We start from the raw sequence: 17026 nt of genomic DNA, 5'->3' as shown, positions 1-17026 counted from the left end.
ATAGATACGAGCAGGTGTGCCAAATGTGCAAATCAGTTCGGTGAGGAAACGACGCTAAGCTGCAGAAATCACAGATCTCTGGCTCAGCGCCTCCATTACAGTCGTAGCGCTGCTCCTTAACGGTGACTGGAGCTTTCATCAAGACTTCTGACATAATCTCAGTAGCTCTGTCAAACTGCATTTTCCCGACGCATAAGAGAAACCGTGGCACTAACAAGTCTAGGTTAGGGACGAGCCAGGTTTTAAAGTGCGAGTGTGTTGAAGTAGCTGCACGTGCATGAAAGAGACAGAGAGAAGGCAGGAGTGAGACAGAGAGAGAGAGACAGAGAGAGAAAGTGAAACAGCAAAGAGAGAGCAGCAATAATGAGCCTGCAGCAGCTGTTCCACAGCTGTTATCCAACAAAGCAAATTATCCCAGTGTAAGATAATAATGTAAATCTTACTACCGTTCAGTAAAAACACTGTTTTACTGCATGGACTCAAATCACATCTAAAACAAGGACTGATACAAACTGATGTTTTTGACACAGATTTGACACTTTTATTTTGATGATCTATTTTCTTCAGGTGGTAAATGAAGTGTAGAGATTTCTAGTCTTACTGACCACTCAGAGTATTTTCCCATTCACCCATTCACACACTGATACACAACTGGCACAGCCGTCAGGGGCAATTTGGGGATTCAGTCTTGCTGATGTGTCCTTGGGCACGAGCTGGGTTTGACTCACATTCCTTCTGGTTAGTGGACGCCCCGCTCTACCTCCTGAGTCACAGCCGATATTCCTTTATGATTCTAACACCATACTTTAGCCGAGGCTTAAACTAATCTGTGGACTACATGAAGCCTTCAGTGATTCTGACTTAGTTTTCATCGACATATTTAATAACCGAGGACGAACTTTACTCACCATCTTTCTTCAGAAGAGACTCAGTTTCTTACATTATCTTTTCAAAGTCCTAATACTTAAGATAATGAGGAGCCGATGAGCCAAAAGATAAACTTTTTTCTTCTATATTCTATATTTTACTAAAGTACACTTTAACCGGATACTCTATATTCAGCATTTTAACGCAGGATCTTCTGATATTCCCCCTGTAAAAATGACACGGAGCATAAAAGTACGGGTTTATTCTTGAACTATGACTTTTTTCTTAAATCTCATATTTTGTTTCCCTGTTCTTTGGATGTGTTCCAGAGTGGAGCTTAGCAACCCCTGAGTTATCCCAAAGTCAAAGTTACATGTGAAAAACAGCAATCAGCAATTCTTAGTGTTCTTGAAGTTTGGTTCTCTTACGATGAAAGACAGGCTCAGAACAACAAAGTGAAACAAAATTGTATGATGTATAACAGACACTTTCTCTTAAAAAAGAAACTCCAAACTCGACTCTTTACCCTCAGTTCTCCCGTCTGTTTTTACTTGCACACTAAAATAAAAACGTGCGTTTTATGAGTGTGGTCCTGAGACTAAAGCAGCTCTTACCCATCATGTTGTAGAGGCTCTGTGGTGCAAATTGTCTTGGCATTTTCTGTAGTGCTTCTTTAAACACGGAGACGGCCTCCTGTGAATGAAACAAATACAAAAAGAGGAGGGTGGGGGGGTGTTGTTTGCATTAGAGACCCCCAGAGAAAGTGGCGCTGGGGTAAGCAGTCATCCCTCCCCCTGCAGCTGCCGCTCTGACACTGTGAATGCACAGCGTGGAATCGGGGGTCGTCGGTAGGCTGGTTCGTACAGAGCAAAGCAGAGAGGGTCTATCCTCAGTGTCACGGCTGTTAGGACGACCGGAGCTGCGTCACATGCTGACTCTGGTATGTACGTATACAGTGTGACGGTCCAGCCACCTCAGGGTCCCTCAGACTTTTAATGGAAGGAGCATTAACCACTTTACTGCTTAAACAAATGTTGAGGTTGGAGAAACTGGAGCTGCTCTCGTTCTCCAGCCGGCCAACTATGCAGAAAGGTCCTTTACTCAATCTGCAGCTCTACTGTCGCATTCCTGATTGAATCAGCAGCGTTGCTGCTGGTGAATAATAGAAATGTGCAGCATTGGAAAACCAGTTATTATTCAGCCAGCGCTGTGGGTCTTTAGGGGCACAAGAGGAGAGTGAATTTGTTGGAAACAGCCTGACGATTATCTGCACAAAAACACAGGGTCCCCTCTGACACCAGCAATTTTTAAAACATGTTCTAAAACCCAGCATTTTCTCAGTGTCCCCTAAAGGCTCCTCAGGCAAACGCTGCACTTTATCTCTACACTATATGTTTTTTTACAACATGTAACTCAGCGCTGATTTGTTTCTAAGGTAGCAGCAGTAGTGTTTGTTAGACTAAACTAAAAATACATTTATTATGTGACCTGCAGTAAAAAACACGTGATCTGCATGTTACTGTTTATATTCTGTATTATGGACTTCTTATCACATTTACCAGCTTGATGAGGAACAATGAGGAAATAACCGTAACCTCACATTCTGAAATGAGTGCAGCTCCGCATGATATTTTTTGCTTTCTGATGCATTAAATTAAAACAGTGCCTTCAACACTACCGTTCACTTCTGCAAATTAAATTCCCAGCATGCAAAATAAATTTTAAAGCACACGTGTATGTCTAATGATCGTCTGCAGTGTGGGTCGTCACCTCCTGATGTCCCTGCTCGTGCAGCAGCTTGCCCAGGTTGTACAAGCAGCTGGTGACCGAGCTCTTGTGGGCGTGGGGGTCCTTCAGGTTCTCATCCGGGATATCAGCGCAGGTCAGGAAGGTGCGCTTGGCTTCATCCAGACGACCCTGGTTCATCAGGATGATGCCCGTGTTCAAGTAGGCCGCTGATTTGGCAGAAAAAATAAAAAAGGTTTAGGTCAGGCAAAGAACTGAAGTCCTGCTTGAATCGGACAGTTAGTGTCACACGTTTCATTCATGCTTCAGTCGATGGCCCATTCACGACTGTGTGGTTGAAGCATTCTGCAGTAAAACTTCGGATCATCTGACACTTCTCACTGTTTTTTACGTTGTTAATATGTTTACGCTAACACATCTTACTCCTCAAGCCCAGACTCCTCCGTATGTGCAACATATGTGTTTGTTGATTTAACTAATATTTAAACGTACAATATGTAACTTTGGCCACCAGGGGCGTCACAATCAAAACGATTACTAAAGACCTTGATTGATGATATTGTGAAGAAGCATGAAGTCAAATGTATTGCATGTGTGTAACGTCCTTCCCTAAATGGTCTGTTCCATTGACACACACTAAGTTTCTCCCTGACCTGAAGCCACAAATGAACGGTGCTGAAAAGGTGAGTAATGACCGTCTCTTTTAGAAATACACCTTCAGGCTGGAACAATGACCCACTGTTAGTCTTTTCCATGCTCACTGAACTGTATGTCTGACCTTTGCGTGCACCCTGTGGGACACTTTGGACGCTGGTTAAACTTTTTTCTTGAGCGGTCAATGACAACATCCAATGATCGATATGCAGTCGGAGTGTAATTAGTCCCCGTGGACCCGCCCCTGTAAACAACTCCTGATCGAGACTGGCTGTTGGAATAAATTAACTCGATACCGCAGATCAATCTGGAAGTCTTGTCTTCCTATCGGCTGTTGACATAAAATCAAGCTAAAGGCTGTGACTGAGAATCAAACAGCCTTTTTCTATACAAAGAACTTTCCTTCTCCCTCTGTTTGTGGGATTCGTTATCTCAGAAGCTTAAAATTATTTTTCTCCACATCCTCACACCTCAGTCTTATCTGTCCCACGTGGTGCTGCTCTCAATTGTCAATATCTAGATGTTTGTTTCCCATTGCACGCATCAGCATGACGGAGGACAAAATAACACAGACAGAAAAAAGCAGGTTTTTATTTCCGATTTCAGTGGTCTTCAAAAGTGATTTTCTGCCAAAAAAGTGCCAGACATCAATAGAGTTTTATCACAAAGCAGGATATCTATACAACATGCTACAGTTTGCACTAGTTAGCTCCGAACGAGGCAGTGAGTAATGGTGTAACCTTGAGGAAAAACCCTTAACTGTCACATTCTCATTCTGCCTTTAACATGTCTGCTGCTCGGGGTAATTAATTAACCTTGTTATCGGGTAAGAACAGATTGGATAATTGCATGCCGAATGGAGATTTTCGAGTCTAACCATGATCTTGATTAGGTCTATAATTAATGCCAGGAATAAAAAGGGAAGAGACGTTTAAGGTTCTCTGTTTATCTGTCATTGACTAATGCCTGGAACAATGGGGAGCTAATTTCCTGCATGATCAGGTAAGATACGCAGCTATTCATTCTAATCAGGGAAGGAAGACGACAATGAGCGAAAAAATATAATTCTGGGGAAAATGGAAAAATTGAAGCACAGACTAAATAAGAGAAGCAGAACATTAGGACGGAGGGAGGGATTCAAAGAAAAGAGAGTGCCACGGCCTGGATTCATAATAAATGACATAATGCAGTGACTCGATCTGTTGACATGACTTGGCTTTGAGAGGCCGTCTGACAGCCGTGTTGAATGTTTAATTCAGCCGTATACCCACTGCCCTTTGCCACCTATTCCTCTCCCTTTGCATAACCACAGCCTGTGCTCACTGTTGCCTGGACACATCACAGCCACAACCACAAGAGCTGGAGATTGTCAATAAAAAAAAAAGAGGAGCTGTACTTACAAGCCAGGGTTGGCCGGCTCCCAATGGCCAGCTTATAGTAGTGGAGAGCCTCCGCGAACTTGTTGCTCTCCTGCAGCAGCAAACCGCTGGAACAGACAAAGAGGAGAAGCGACGGCGGCGGATGTTTAGAGCTTAAACAACTCAAAAAGTGGAGATGTTTCCAGTTATAAGCCTCTGTTAGTGTTATGCATGAACACAAGCAGCTGATAAAGGAGGTCCAGTTATTTATTTGATCTGAGGAAACCACAGACATTTGAGCAGTGTGAGTATTGGATGTGGATGTTTTGCATTTTCCCCTCGGGCTAAACCAGCATCATTAAATATCCTGTCAGGCAGACGGCACTCTGGGGAATACAAGACACTCCCCCTGAGGGAACGGCTCTGATCGATGGACACACGCGAGTAAGAAGACACCATTTGTTCATGCAATTTACTTTTCAAGTGATTAAAATGGCACTTAAAAGAATAATAAGTAATAAACTCACAGGTTATACAGCATGTCAGCCATGTTGCTGCGGTAATACAGGGCATTTCTGTACGCCTGCTCAGCCTCCTCCATCTCGCCCTGGCTCTTCAGGACGTTTCCAAGGTTGCCCCATGCTGACAGGTTACAAAAGCAAAAGTTAATCAAACAGAATAAAAGGAAAACCTTCTTGAATAACTTGTCTTTCAGGATCTCAAAAAGCTCTTAAAGCAGCGGACAATGTTTCTGTGGCAAAGTAATCATTTTTCTGTTATTCACAGCTTCACACTGTGGTGGGATAAGTGTTTTTAACCTCTGAGGAACACGTTGTTCCGGCTGGAACACCAAGACGTTATGAGTAAAAATAGATGACACACACTGGGGGAGCTTTGTGCCAAAACCACCAGTGATTCCTATAAGAGTCGGTATGAAAAGAAGACCACCACAGTGCTATTGCACGGCTAATGGCATTACTGCTGAATGGCATAATTCAGTATCTGACAGGTGGATGAAAAAGGTTGCTAAGAGCTTTTGTACATTTTGTGCAGAGACTGCTGAAGTGTGAAAAGAATTGAAGAGGGGGAACAAAAGTAAATTCAGTGGATGTAAAATGACAGTGGAAGAAGGAAATACACTGAACTTTCATGGCTAAGATTTAGTAGGCAGTGCACATCACTATGCAAAAAATGGTTATTCTTTATTTAAGGTTTTTCAGGTTACATGAACCTGACAATTATGCTTTTTAAAGAATCTGTCAAAAGGTTGTGATTAAACACACAAAAGCTATTTCTCAATTCAGGGGCCGCTTCCTTCAGAAGCCTCATTTGTGGAAGAATTACTTCACAGCGGCGCAACTAGGCTGTCCCGATTCCAAGGCACCGACAAATGTGTCCTTTACCCCCAAGCAGCAGAGGCCAGGTGGATCCTTCCTGGTCTAACAAATCCCATGAGTCATTGCGCCTCAGTGACAAACTGTTTTTCAAGAAGTTATGGCGGCAAAAAGTGAGGCAAAAATGTCAGAAGAATTTATTTTTAAATGTTATAACGAACAAGTATGAAAAAAACCATCTTTACAACGTTTTTAATCAACCGGAGAACGCTTCTGTCCGTAGCTCTGTTGCTAGGCGACTGCTGTAAGGATGGGAGAAGCTGGTGACGCAACAGGAAGACCAGATCGTCTCATTTTGGTTTTCCAGCCAATGCAGTCTACACGGCTAAATCGGCTGCATAAACCAGGTCCTTTGAAGGATGCGGCTGCTGAATTGAGACACAGCTAGACAGATAGATAAGCCTATAAGAGTTATAGTGTCATATATGAATGCACAAGAATAACATTAGTGTGTCTTAACCCTGAGATAACCTTCCACCTTCAGGCATTTCCACTACTTATATAGATTTGAAAAATACAGTTCTGCCTCATGCTGCTTTTGTTGACATGTGCTAAAATATGGAGTGTCCCCTCAAGCACTGTGTTTACTTAACTGCTCAAACTTCAAACATCGACCGGATCCCAGAAGAATATTCAGTATAAATAAAAGCAGGCGGAAAAAACACAACTCAATCTTCTTTCATTGAACTGTGGATTTAGTTGTGCAGAGATGAATCCATGAAGTTTTATGTCAAAGAGTTCTCGTCATTTTTCTGTCCAGTGATTGTGTCTGTGTTTGAAACCGAGTTGCCATTCAAATCTGATATTAGCCATAATGAATGTGAGTTGGGACATTGCTGCTGCTGCTGCTGCTGCTGTGGTCTGCCAAAGCAAACAGCTGTCATGCCTCAGCTCCGCTGCAGAATCTGAAAGGGAAATTAGCTAACACAACGTGTCCTGCTGTTGCCTTGTGTGTCCCTGCCTTCCTCCCCTCCTCAGCAGCTCGGAGCACTTCACTCTGTGATCATGACCTTGAATGTGAACGCTATTGAATATTTTGTCTCTTGTTGAAGCTGCCAATCAGAGATCCTGAAATTGCACTTCCACGCGAGGCACGGCTGCTGGTGTCATGAAACAGATTGGATGACGAGACGTGTGATAAACAGCAACATTTGGTATTTCTAAGAAGGAACATGGCCTTTGGTTGTAAAATCCACACCAGCTTCACTTTGCCTCTAACTTGTAAGAGCTTAAATATCCAGTGTAAGGCTGAGTGATGAAGAGGAGACAGTTTGAAGAAGATTTACTTTGAGTTATTCGGGCCAGCAGCAGACTAACAGTCAGTGCACGTGCCTGAGCATATATATGCATTATGGACCATCTTGCTTTTCATTTTGGCGCCCATGTTATCAGGTTAGAGCAGCAACACTGCCCATTTTTAAAACTATATATTTTTATCACTGTTATTATTTAAAAGGGACTACATCTTTTTCAGTCAAACAAAATGTGCATGTATACTGGTATCATATTAAAAAATCTAATATTTATGGCCATTTTCAAACCATGTGTCAAACATAGACAGTAAGATGCAGCCGTCACAAACTGCAAACACATTCAGCGCGGCCCAGGTATGAAAGTCTGGTCATATTCAAACAACCAAAGAACAGTTGAACCTGTGTGGATGCTAATGTGAACGACAACAATGCTGGGTCTCACCTTTAGCAGGATTGACATAGATCCCTGACTTGTAGAGCATCTCCTCATTCTGCCAGTCGCGGTTCCTCATGACAGTTTTGACACCGAACAGAAGAATCAGGGCGGCGCTGCAGTACACCAGCACCGTTCTGAAGGACCTGCACCGCAGTCGGACGTACAGGGACCTCATCCCCACCGCTACCAGCAGGCAGAAGCCCATGCTGGGGATGTACAGGACTCTCTCCGCTATCACAAAGCCCACATAGAAGAATAGGTTTGTGGCAGGGAGGAAGGGAATCGCCAACAGGCCTAAAGAGAACACCACTACGTTTTCAGAAGTGGGCAGTGGAGTCCTGATCTCATAGTAGCTCTTGGTACCATTTTGAGCACTGTTACTGTGAGTGCCTGTCTGGGAATTGTTCGTATGTTCATGATTGTTAAATTGGTAACTGTGTCCATTGCTGTTTCCGTTTTTGCCGTTGGTGTAATGATGCGCTTTGCCGTTTGTTTCCCTGCCTTTAGCTGTATGGTGTGTCCACAAGCCAAACCAAGCCAGTATGAGCCCTCCAAGGTAGAAGACCCCTGTGTGAATGTTCCTCCAATCAGCCAAGCTCCTGATCAAAGGCAGGGCGTCCATCGACCAATCAAAACTGAGCATGTCCGGGCAGAGGAGGAGCCAAAAGTTGACGGCGGGCAGGTGGAAAAAGGTGAGCGTCCTGGTGAGGAGCGAGGGCGAGTCGGCTGCCGGGTTGTCTGAGTTGGAGAAGTTGGGCGGTTTGTTGCCCATCCAGTAAAAGCGGCAGGCCAACAGCACGGCTCCCCAGCCAGCCAGCAAAAACACATTCAGCAGCAGGGGGACGTTCTTCCTCTGAAAGACAAAGAAAACACAGGAATGAAACCTTCAATAAAACGGACAGGAAAAGAACGACTGTTGGAGATAATATATTGCTCTTATGAGGGTCTTCAACTGAAAGCCAGTTTTCTGGGTGGTTGAAATTTGTCCCCAACTTCGGACAGGAAATCACAGGAAGAAATGTCTCATCTTACTTCACGTCAACTCTCCAGCTACGTGGCCACAACGGTGCAGCCTCATAACGCCAACCGTAGCAGAAAGAGTGTTTAAGATTAAGTTAGGAAAATAATGACAAAGTAAAGTAAGTTTGATATATGATTCTTCAAAAACCTTTATTTTGGCCTCTGTGACTGTTTTGGAAATAAGAACAGTTCAATATCATCTATTTAGGTTTTGTATTTACACTTTTTTAAAACCATTTTTTAAGCCAAACAAGCAGGAAACATTAACATCTTTTATTCAAGCCTGAACATTAACACCAATTCCATTGTTTATAATTGAAGGTGACTTTATATCATAACTATATTCGTGCAGATATGTTTCCCTCAATGGCCTCTATAGATGTCTCAAAACAAACACAACTCCATTCATCATATTACAGACTTGATATTAAACACTTTGCTAAATAATATGGGGAATCGCATATTAAATATTTATAGTGTGTTTGGTTGAAAGTGTGTTGGCTCTGAAAAGGGACAGGACATATTTTCCCACAGGCATGTTCCAAAAAACAATCATTCTATTGAAAATTGAAAGAGATTTTTCATAACCTTGCTCAGCAGCGTCCACTCAAAGTCCTGCAGTAATAACTTGTTCTGTACTTCACAAATACATCCAAAATGAAAAATAATGTCACACTGCAGAAAGTCATAAAAGATAGAAAATCAGAATGTGAGGTATGCAGCAATGATTTGTTCCATTAGTCTCTGCAGTCTGAATCTAAATCTCCAGGGCATCACAGTCTGGATGTTTTCTCAGATGCAATACTTTTCATTATTTAAAGCTAAACCCCGGGCATCACAGGCCAAAACCCCACATTACCTTCATACCACTGGATGTCATCTTTCTCCCTCTGCATAAGCACCAAAGGGCACAAATGTGTCTCATCTGTGATCATAAACGTCAGACCACCACTGCTTTGAGGGTGTGCTATTGATTCCCTTGTCTCGTCCGTTTTCATTTAAAGATTCAGTGAACGCTGGGGACACGTGGCTACGGGGGGGTAAAGCTCTGCTAATGATTACTGCTTATGCAAAGAGCTGCAGACCAACAGTTACGCACAGGGTTCGGCTGAAAACACAGGAGATCAGCATGAAAATGATCCACAAACAAATAATTATGATACTTGCACTGATAAAATATAAAGAGTTTACATTTTAACAGGAGCTCCTGACAATATAAAGCAAATCAATACAAGACGCATCTATGATATGAGCTTTTCGTAGAAGTATCAGTATCTGCTGTTTCGTTTATATGAAAACTTTTACTTCAAGAGTAACCAATATCAACGTAATCCATCCCAATGATCTATATCGGTTGAATTCTGCAACAAATTAAAATCCTGTCTATCAAGTTGAATGCTGTTTGCGAGTGGTTTTGATTCTATGGTACTCCTCACAATCAGAATATTACAGAAGAAAAGAGAATGAACTGAAAATTCACAATACTATTTATGTCATCCATATTATTATAATTATTCATTCACCCTAATCCGAATATGGATACGCCTCAGGAGCTCGGACAAGCGCCCATGTGGTTAAAGCCCCACGTTGTATCCAACACTCCTGGCAGTTTTTGAAAATATCACGAGCATGCAAAGAAGAAAAAAAAATCAGCTGGTATAAGGTCAACTGTCAAAACCTTCATTGGAGACCTGACATCAACCTGCGGTGCTTCAGTATTTTGTGAGGATATACCACTGATGAAGAAGTTGTTCCGTCGCTTGGCAACAAAAAGGTCATCATTCAATCCACATCACCATTTCTCATTAATTTGAGCAACTGCCAAAACTGTAACCGTCAGCTCCCCATGAAAATCCAGAGGAAAACTGTGGGCTGGACACAGAACAGAGTAAAGCACAGAGAACAGCACTTTTTACAGAATATAAAATTATTCCAAAATTACTCTCAGATGCGGTTAAACAACACTGAAATAAGAATATGAGGTCGATGTGCTGTGAGGCGCTTCAAGAAGTCGTCTAATTAACCTGCTTCAAAACCGACTGTGACCACAGTCCAACATAAAAACTAAGAGCACAGCAACCGAATACAAAACAATACAGTCTACAGTATGTCAATAAAACCCTTTGTTACAAAAAGCAAAACAATGGAACGTGCCAACATCTGTCTGTACAGACACAAAAAATATTTAAAAAATTAAATCAAATTGGGTTTTTGTCATGTTCAAGTTTGGTCTTTGAAGTGAAAGGTCAGAACAGAAAGCACGTGTGTCGTGAAACAGAAAATGATGTTAAACTTCCTGTCAAACAGAGGATAACACTGTGTCTGTGAATCAACTTAATCAAGGGAATCGTGCAACTCTGTAACTGCTGATTGTAGATTTCCCTTCTGAGGCAAAACCAAAAATAGAAGCATCAAGAAAGGCTGATAAGATCGATCCCTCTGTACCAGTTAAAATAAACAGTTCAGTATTTTAGGAAATATTGAACACGTATTCTAACCCAGAAATTGAATCCACTATGACGTCTGTAATATAATTAAGAGGCTACGGCTCACAGCCAAGAAATGTATTTCCCAAAATGTTCAAAACTCCTTTAAGGGTCAGATTCAAGAAAAGTGGCTGTAGTAGCATCGTCTCAGATTCTGCTCAGAATTTGGGTCCCAAAACAAAAGCTTGTGACTTTTGTTTTATCAATGTAATATTTATTTTTATACAAATCTTTCATCCCATATTCAAAAATGAACACGATGCCAATAAACATAATAGTTAAACAACTTGAAGATAATTACCTTTTATTTATTATTTACAAATTATTATTTCAATGTCATTAAAAGTATTTATTTTGATTAACCATATAACACAAAAAATAGGATTACATACTTCTTGATAAAATGTGTGGACGATGGTTATTTCCAACTTTTACTAAAAACACTAAAAAGTTTAAACATACAGAAAAATGAGGCATTTGCAGTTAAAACCTTACAAGAACAACAGAACCATTCAAATTCACCCTTCCCAAAAAAAGCACCACTCTCTGTAACAGCCAACTTTAAAATCTGTCATCTGAACTGCATATGAACCCTCAGGATGAATGGATCACCATCACCATCCTCTTTGAGTCTCACACACAATGGTTTCAACGTGCCATTTCATTCCCTCCCTAAAACCACTGGAGTGTAGAAACAGACGTCCCGAAGCCACTTTTCTCTCCACGCAGGTGAGCTGAAACTCTGCAAAAGAGATGAAGTGGACTGAAGTGGTCTGCGAGGCCCAATCGACGTTGTGCTTTGTGCAGATTTTTTGCAGAGAGGTTTGCTGAGTGGTGTTAATGCATCTCAATCACTGCTTCAGGGAAGCCCAGCTCAGATTTAACAGGCTCCTCTACAACTTCTCAAGACGACTCTCTGGCACAGGCGAGGGCTTTCGAGACTTTCGCCTACAGTGGTAAATTAGAGTGCTCTGCAGGACAGATGGAGAGAACAGGTCGACAAAGACTTGGGTGTTATGCAGACAGAGCAGCGTGCCAAGTTCCCAAACACACAACAGCCTCGTCTCCCCTGAGGGTGTTCTGTTGTTTACGGCTGATTTATTTTATTGGTTTGATTCTGCAGAGCTTTGTTCTGGCTGCAGCACAATGACACAACGGCACAAGTGAATATGCACCTCTGCTGATGGCTACCCGGCAGATACTCATCTATACCTGGCACCGTGACAAACAGATCAACCCGACTCCGTCCGGACGCTACACCACCCCCACTCAGACAACCACCTTAACCACATGCTGAGGTCGTGTTTCATTTACATTCTAGTGCTGCACTTGCGCATTGAGATTTGCCTCGTTTTCATGCAGCATAAAAACAATCCATCGCTTGCACACGTTTATAACCCCACTGCTCCTTCTAGCCTAACTTTCTACAAAAAAAAATACATAGACACTGAGTAAACAGGAAGTGCTCTAGAAATATTCTGAAGGACATATTACCAGGGGACAACATGAACCCCAAGTCTATTATGTCTTGTATAAACAAACATGCGCATCCTCCTTAATATGCCTGCGGTCAAAATGTCCGCCATTCAAAGGCATAAGTTCCAATACCAGCCCGGCAACGGCTCCCCGGGTGCTACGGCTCTATTATGCAGGAAAACCAAGGCATACCAGCTTTGAGTCTTTTGTCTATAATCCAGTTTAGTTTGAAATAAGTGGTTTTGCACAACCCCGTAGGAGGCATGAGGGCAGTGTTTTCTTTCCCTCCCTTTTGTGTTTCAAGCGCAATCAGTTCAGAACTGAAACAATTTAGCCTTTATAGGGCAGGCGTGTGAATAAAATATCCTTAGAGATGAAATGCAAAACAGGCCAATTAAGGAATCCCTATTTGTGCTTGTGCTACCCCCACTTTTTCCTTCAACACTTTGATTAGGTTGAATTGACCAAGAAGAAAACTCAATCTAAGAAATTATTTCTTCTCTTTATTTCATCTGCTTGAGTGTCGTGAAAGAAGTCCTGAGGCAAAATGAAGTGGAAAGAGCCCAGAGAGAAATTGAATTAATTAGTTTGGAGAATATTGCTCTATTCTCTGGGTACACACAGGGTTTTAGGAATAATTGGCCGATGCATACCTTTACTTTTTAAATGCGTTTTAAGGAAAATCAATTACATGAGACATCTAAGTTGATCATCAAACAGAAACGTATTGACTGGTTCACAGCAACCCCCCCCCCCCCTGGAGAAAATCTTAGTAAAGGAGAAGTGGCACGTCTGACCATCCCCTCCTCTTCATCATTAGTGAGATCAATTGTCTGCACAGGGCCTTTCATCAGATTCTGCTTCACATTGATGGACTTGTAATAGAAGTGAAAATGAGCATGGGGTACCAATCAGAGAGTATAACCACCTTCAAAGCCCTCAGGCACAGACACACACACGGCTCCGATTTGGTAAGAACACCAGATCCCCTTTAAAAAGTCTGCATAAATCTTTCTGAAGGTTTGATGGATGGATATACAATCAGCTTGTGTGCTTTCCTCCTTGACTGCTGGATCAACTAATCAAGCTTGTGGCTGATGAACCACAAATTCACCATCTATCTTCCCTCCCCCTTATCAGCAGCAGCTGCTGTGATCCCCTCCTCGGAGACAGTAAAGAACCTTTGGGTGTAAAACCTGATTGTTAGCAGGCAGGACAAGATAAGAGCCCAACTCTTCACTTCCTAACAACGTGTAATGGATTACCAACAGCTGGCTCATGTTTTCCAAATGTGATTAAGCGGTGTTTTTTTCACCATGAATTTACTGACTGGGGTTGTGCTTATTTGCTGTCTGAATAGGAAGCTAAAACAAGCTGCCAATAGACTGTGAATAAAGATGGACAAAACATCCTTCCTCCTGTTGTACAAAAATAAAGCTTAAATACCCTGGATAAGGGTGCTGCTATATCTTGTGCTCTTGTTATCAATTAGAGCCTACGTATTGTATGACCAATTGTGATTGTCGAAAGGAGCCATGGTAACAAATCCCAATTGATTCTCAGCTGTCAATCACAACTTTTCCCTTTGATATAAAAAAAATTCAATTGAATAACTACTTAAAACCAAACTACTACCTAAAAGGACAGAAACATCTTTCAGAAAATGTATTATATATGGACTTTTTAGCTTGACCCATGTCCCATCTCCTAACATGGAGAAGGCAGGGTTTATGACCTTTAGTGCATTCAGCCACCCTCTGGTGACAAAGATGAGAAAAGGTGGTTTGGCTTCACTTTTGGGGAGCTGTAATGTCATCCATCTTTATGCCTGGCTCTGTCCAAAAAACTTTATTACTCATGAATCTACATGTTATATCTTGTTTGTTTAATGTTAAACAATAAATCTGAAAATTAAAGCGTGAAAAGGACATTTTGGTTTTCATTCAAAAAGTAACTTTGCAGCAGCCAAGACGTTGGCTAATCTGGCACATAGGTTCCCTCAAAATCCACAATGTTTAGATATAGCATAAGAATTAATAAGCTTAATTAATGCTGACAGGCTAAATCTCTCACCATTGTTTTCAGTTTGTATGCTCCAAGCTAACTGCTGTTCAGACAGGACAGTACTATCCATGATTTAATGCTCACAAACAAACCTAACAAGTGTTTATTTACATGACATGAGTGTGGTGACTGAAACAGCAGATCCAAGCAAATCAGACCATGAATCATTTCATGACACGTGATAAATTCTCATTCCTGAGACCAACTACATGGAGTCTGTCAACACTTTAGCACAGATAACCCCAAATAAATGACTGTAGCTTCAGTTGACCTAAAGTCAAGTGGACCGCTGCTGGACTGTGGGACAAGTGGGGGGGGGGGGTCAACAGGTCAAACCCCGCGGTGGACTTGCCTCGCACTGCTCGTGATCAGAGCTTTTAACCCTCGTGAACCCATCAGAGAAACCCTAAGAGTCAGCTGGTCTGGCTGGTGGATAGACAGAGTCTGTCTGAGAAAGAGCAAAGGGCAGGATATGGTACAGTGAAGAGCAGGAATTTGTTGGAGAATATTGACTGTAAATGATTAAAGATGAAAGTTTCCATCAATGCGGGGGTGTGAGACGATGAAGAAGGTAAAAAACAATGGGAAACGACCCCCAGACATTATGTGGAGCTCAACATCCAAACTAAACGTGACAAGAACAATTTCTCCTTAGATTCTCACTGCCCGTCTCTAAAGACCTAATGTAAAAAAAAGAGTTGGAATTAAAACGTGTGTGGTGAAAGCAAATAAATCTCTGCAAGCAAACTTTTGACCAAGACATCTTAAAACACATCAGCTCATGCTCTCTTGGTCATGCTTTTATTAACCATAATCACTGAACCAACACGGGATCCATTTCTCTCTAAACCGTCACTCAACATTCCAGCTCGTCTCGCTCTGCTTCACTTCAACTCAGCCTCTTTAAACACACTTATTGTAGATGTCCCAATCATGCTAAAATAAATGTCTTCTTTTCATGCCGAAGCCAGATGACCCTGGGTTAGGGGCCACGAGAGGGTCTCTCCGCTGCCCGAGTGCCAAAATCAGAGTGGATTTATTTTCTCATCAGTGGCAATCAGACATCAATAGATAGATAATGGCACAGGAAAGACACATCACTTTCTGCCCAACCAGAAGGTGCCTCTGAAGGGGGCGGTGAAATCTGAACTTACGGGACGGGAATGTGTTATATGTTGTAGGTAGATGGGGCAGAAGTTGAGTGAGGGCCTGAGGAAAGGAACATAAACAGTTTATCAATGGAAAATCCTCCACTTCTCCAAGTGTTTAGTGGTTACTGAAACCTGAGTTGACAAAATGTGGAAAAGCAACAAAACTCCTCACTACGACAATTTGTCCTCCTCATGTTAAACTTGTGCACGAGCTCGACCCGCTGACAGGTAAAACAAAGCCTGTGCCCTTTTCTGCTTTTCTGTTGTTTTTTTCCAGAAATGCTGTTGTTGCATGGGTCACGCAGCCACATCATAACTCACTCACTGCAAAGCCCCCGAAAATGAAATTACTCTGAATTCATTTTTTAGCAGTACTCAGTCAAAAGTGAAGGCAGTACAGGGTCAGACAGGCCAAACAATAAGAACATAATCACAATGGAAAACCAAAGTCAACTCAAACCCTTAATGTTCCAGAGGAGATATTTATTGAGTGAAACCACAGCCACGGATTAAAAAACAAACTCACTCTTCCTGATTTCTGGTCCTTCGCTTCCCGTATTTATTTTCTACTGCGAGAGCCAACTAGTTTGTACGGTTACTACTGCAAATTTGCTGTGACAAGATGCTGATTCAAGGTCCTGGGAGGCGGGGGAATGAAATTTGGGTTGGGGGTAAGTGCTTATACGCTCCATGCTGCTCACAGTCTCCCAAGGACTTCAAAGTCAAATGGAAAAGAACATAGAGAAAGAAAAGAAATGTTAAAATCTACTGTTTCGGAGGCAGGTTGCCAGTTGCATCCCGACTGATTTGTCCTGCCCATGCATGGATTCCCAGTCATTACGATGCATTTGGGAGATCAGAGCCATTTTATTGCAGGGTTTAGAGAGGCTGTAAGCTCCTACAGAACATGCATGAATGAGACACACACAAAGCCAGAGCTGGGGTCCACAGTTAAGCAGATCTACCGTCAGTCCCTGGAGAGATGTCAGTTACTGGATGGAGAAAATTGGTCCGATTGAGTTTTTTCCTCCCATGAACCACTTTTACAAAATCGCTCTCCAATGTGTCCCGTAACAGTCGACCACCACATGTCAGCGACAGGATGCCATTTGTTGCTGTTT

At 42.2% G+C, this 17026-nt stretch overlaps 1 protein-coding gene across 1 annotated transcript in view; it reads right to left on the bottom strand.

Moving 5' to 3' along the window:
- tmtc2b (transmembrane O-mannosyltransferase targeting cadherins 2b) overlaps positions 1-17026 on the bottom strand; it is a 92435-nt gene that overhangs the window by 23058 nt on the left and 52351 nt on the right. Inside the window, exons 3-7 of the mRNA XM_020103643.2 lie at positions 7715-8561; positions 5153-5267; positions 4668-4753; positions 2638-2822; positions 1482-1560 (exon numbers count right to left, since the gene is read on the bottom strand). Coding sequence (XP_019959202.2) covers positions 1482-1560; positions 2638-2822; positions 4668-4753; positions 5153-5267; positions 7715-8561 — 1312 coding nt within the window. The remainder of the gene's footprint in view (positions 1-1481; positions 1561-2637; positions 2823-4667; positions 4754-5152; positions 5268-7714; positions 8562-17026) is intronic.

Source organism: Paralichthys olivaceus, chromosome 7, assembly GCF_024713975.1.
Source record: "Paralichthys olivaceus isolate ysfri-2021 chromosome 7, ASM2471397v2, whole genome shotgun sequence".
NCBI classification, from domain to species: domain Eukaryota; kingdom Metazoa; phylum Chordata; class Actinopteri; order Pleuronectiformes; family Paralichthyidae; genus Paralichthys; species Paralichthys olivaceus.
This window is presented reverse-complemented; position numbering and strand designations above follow the sequence as displayed.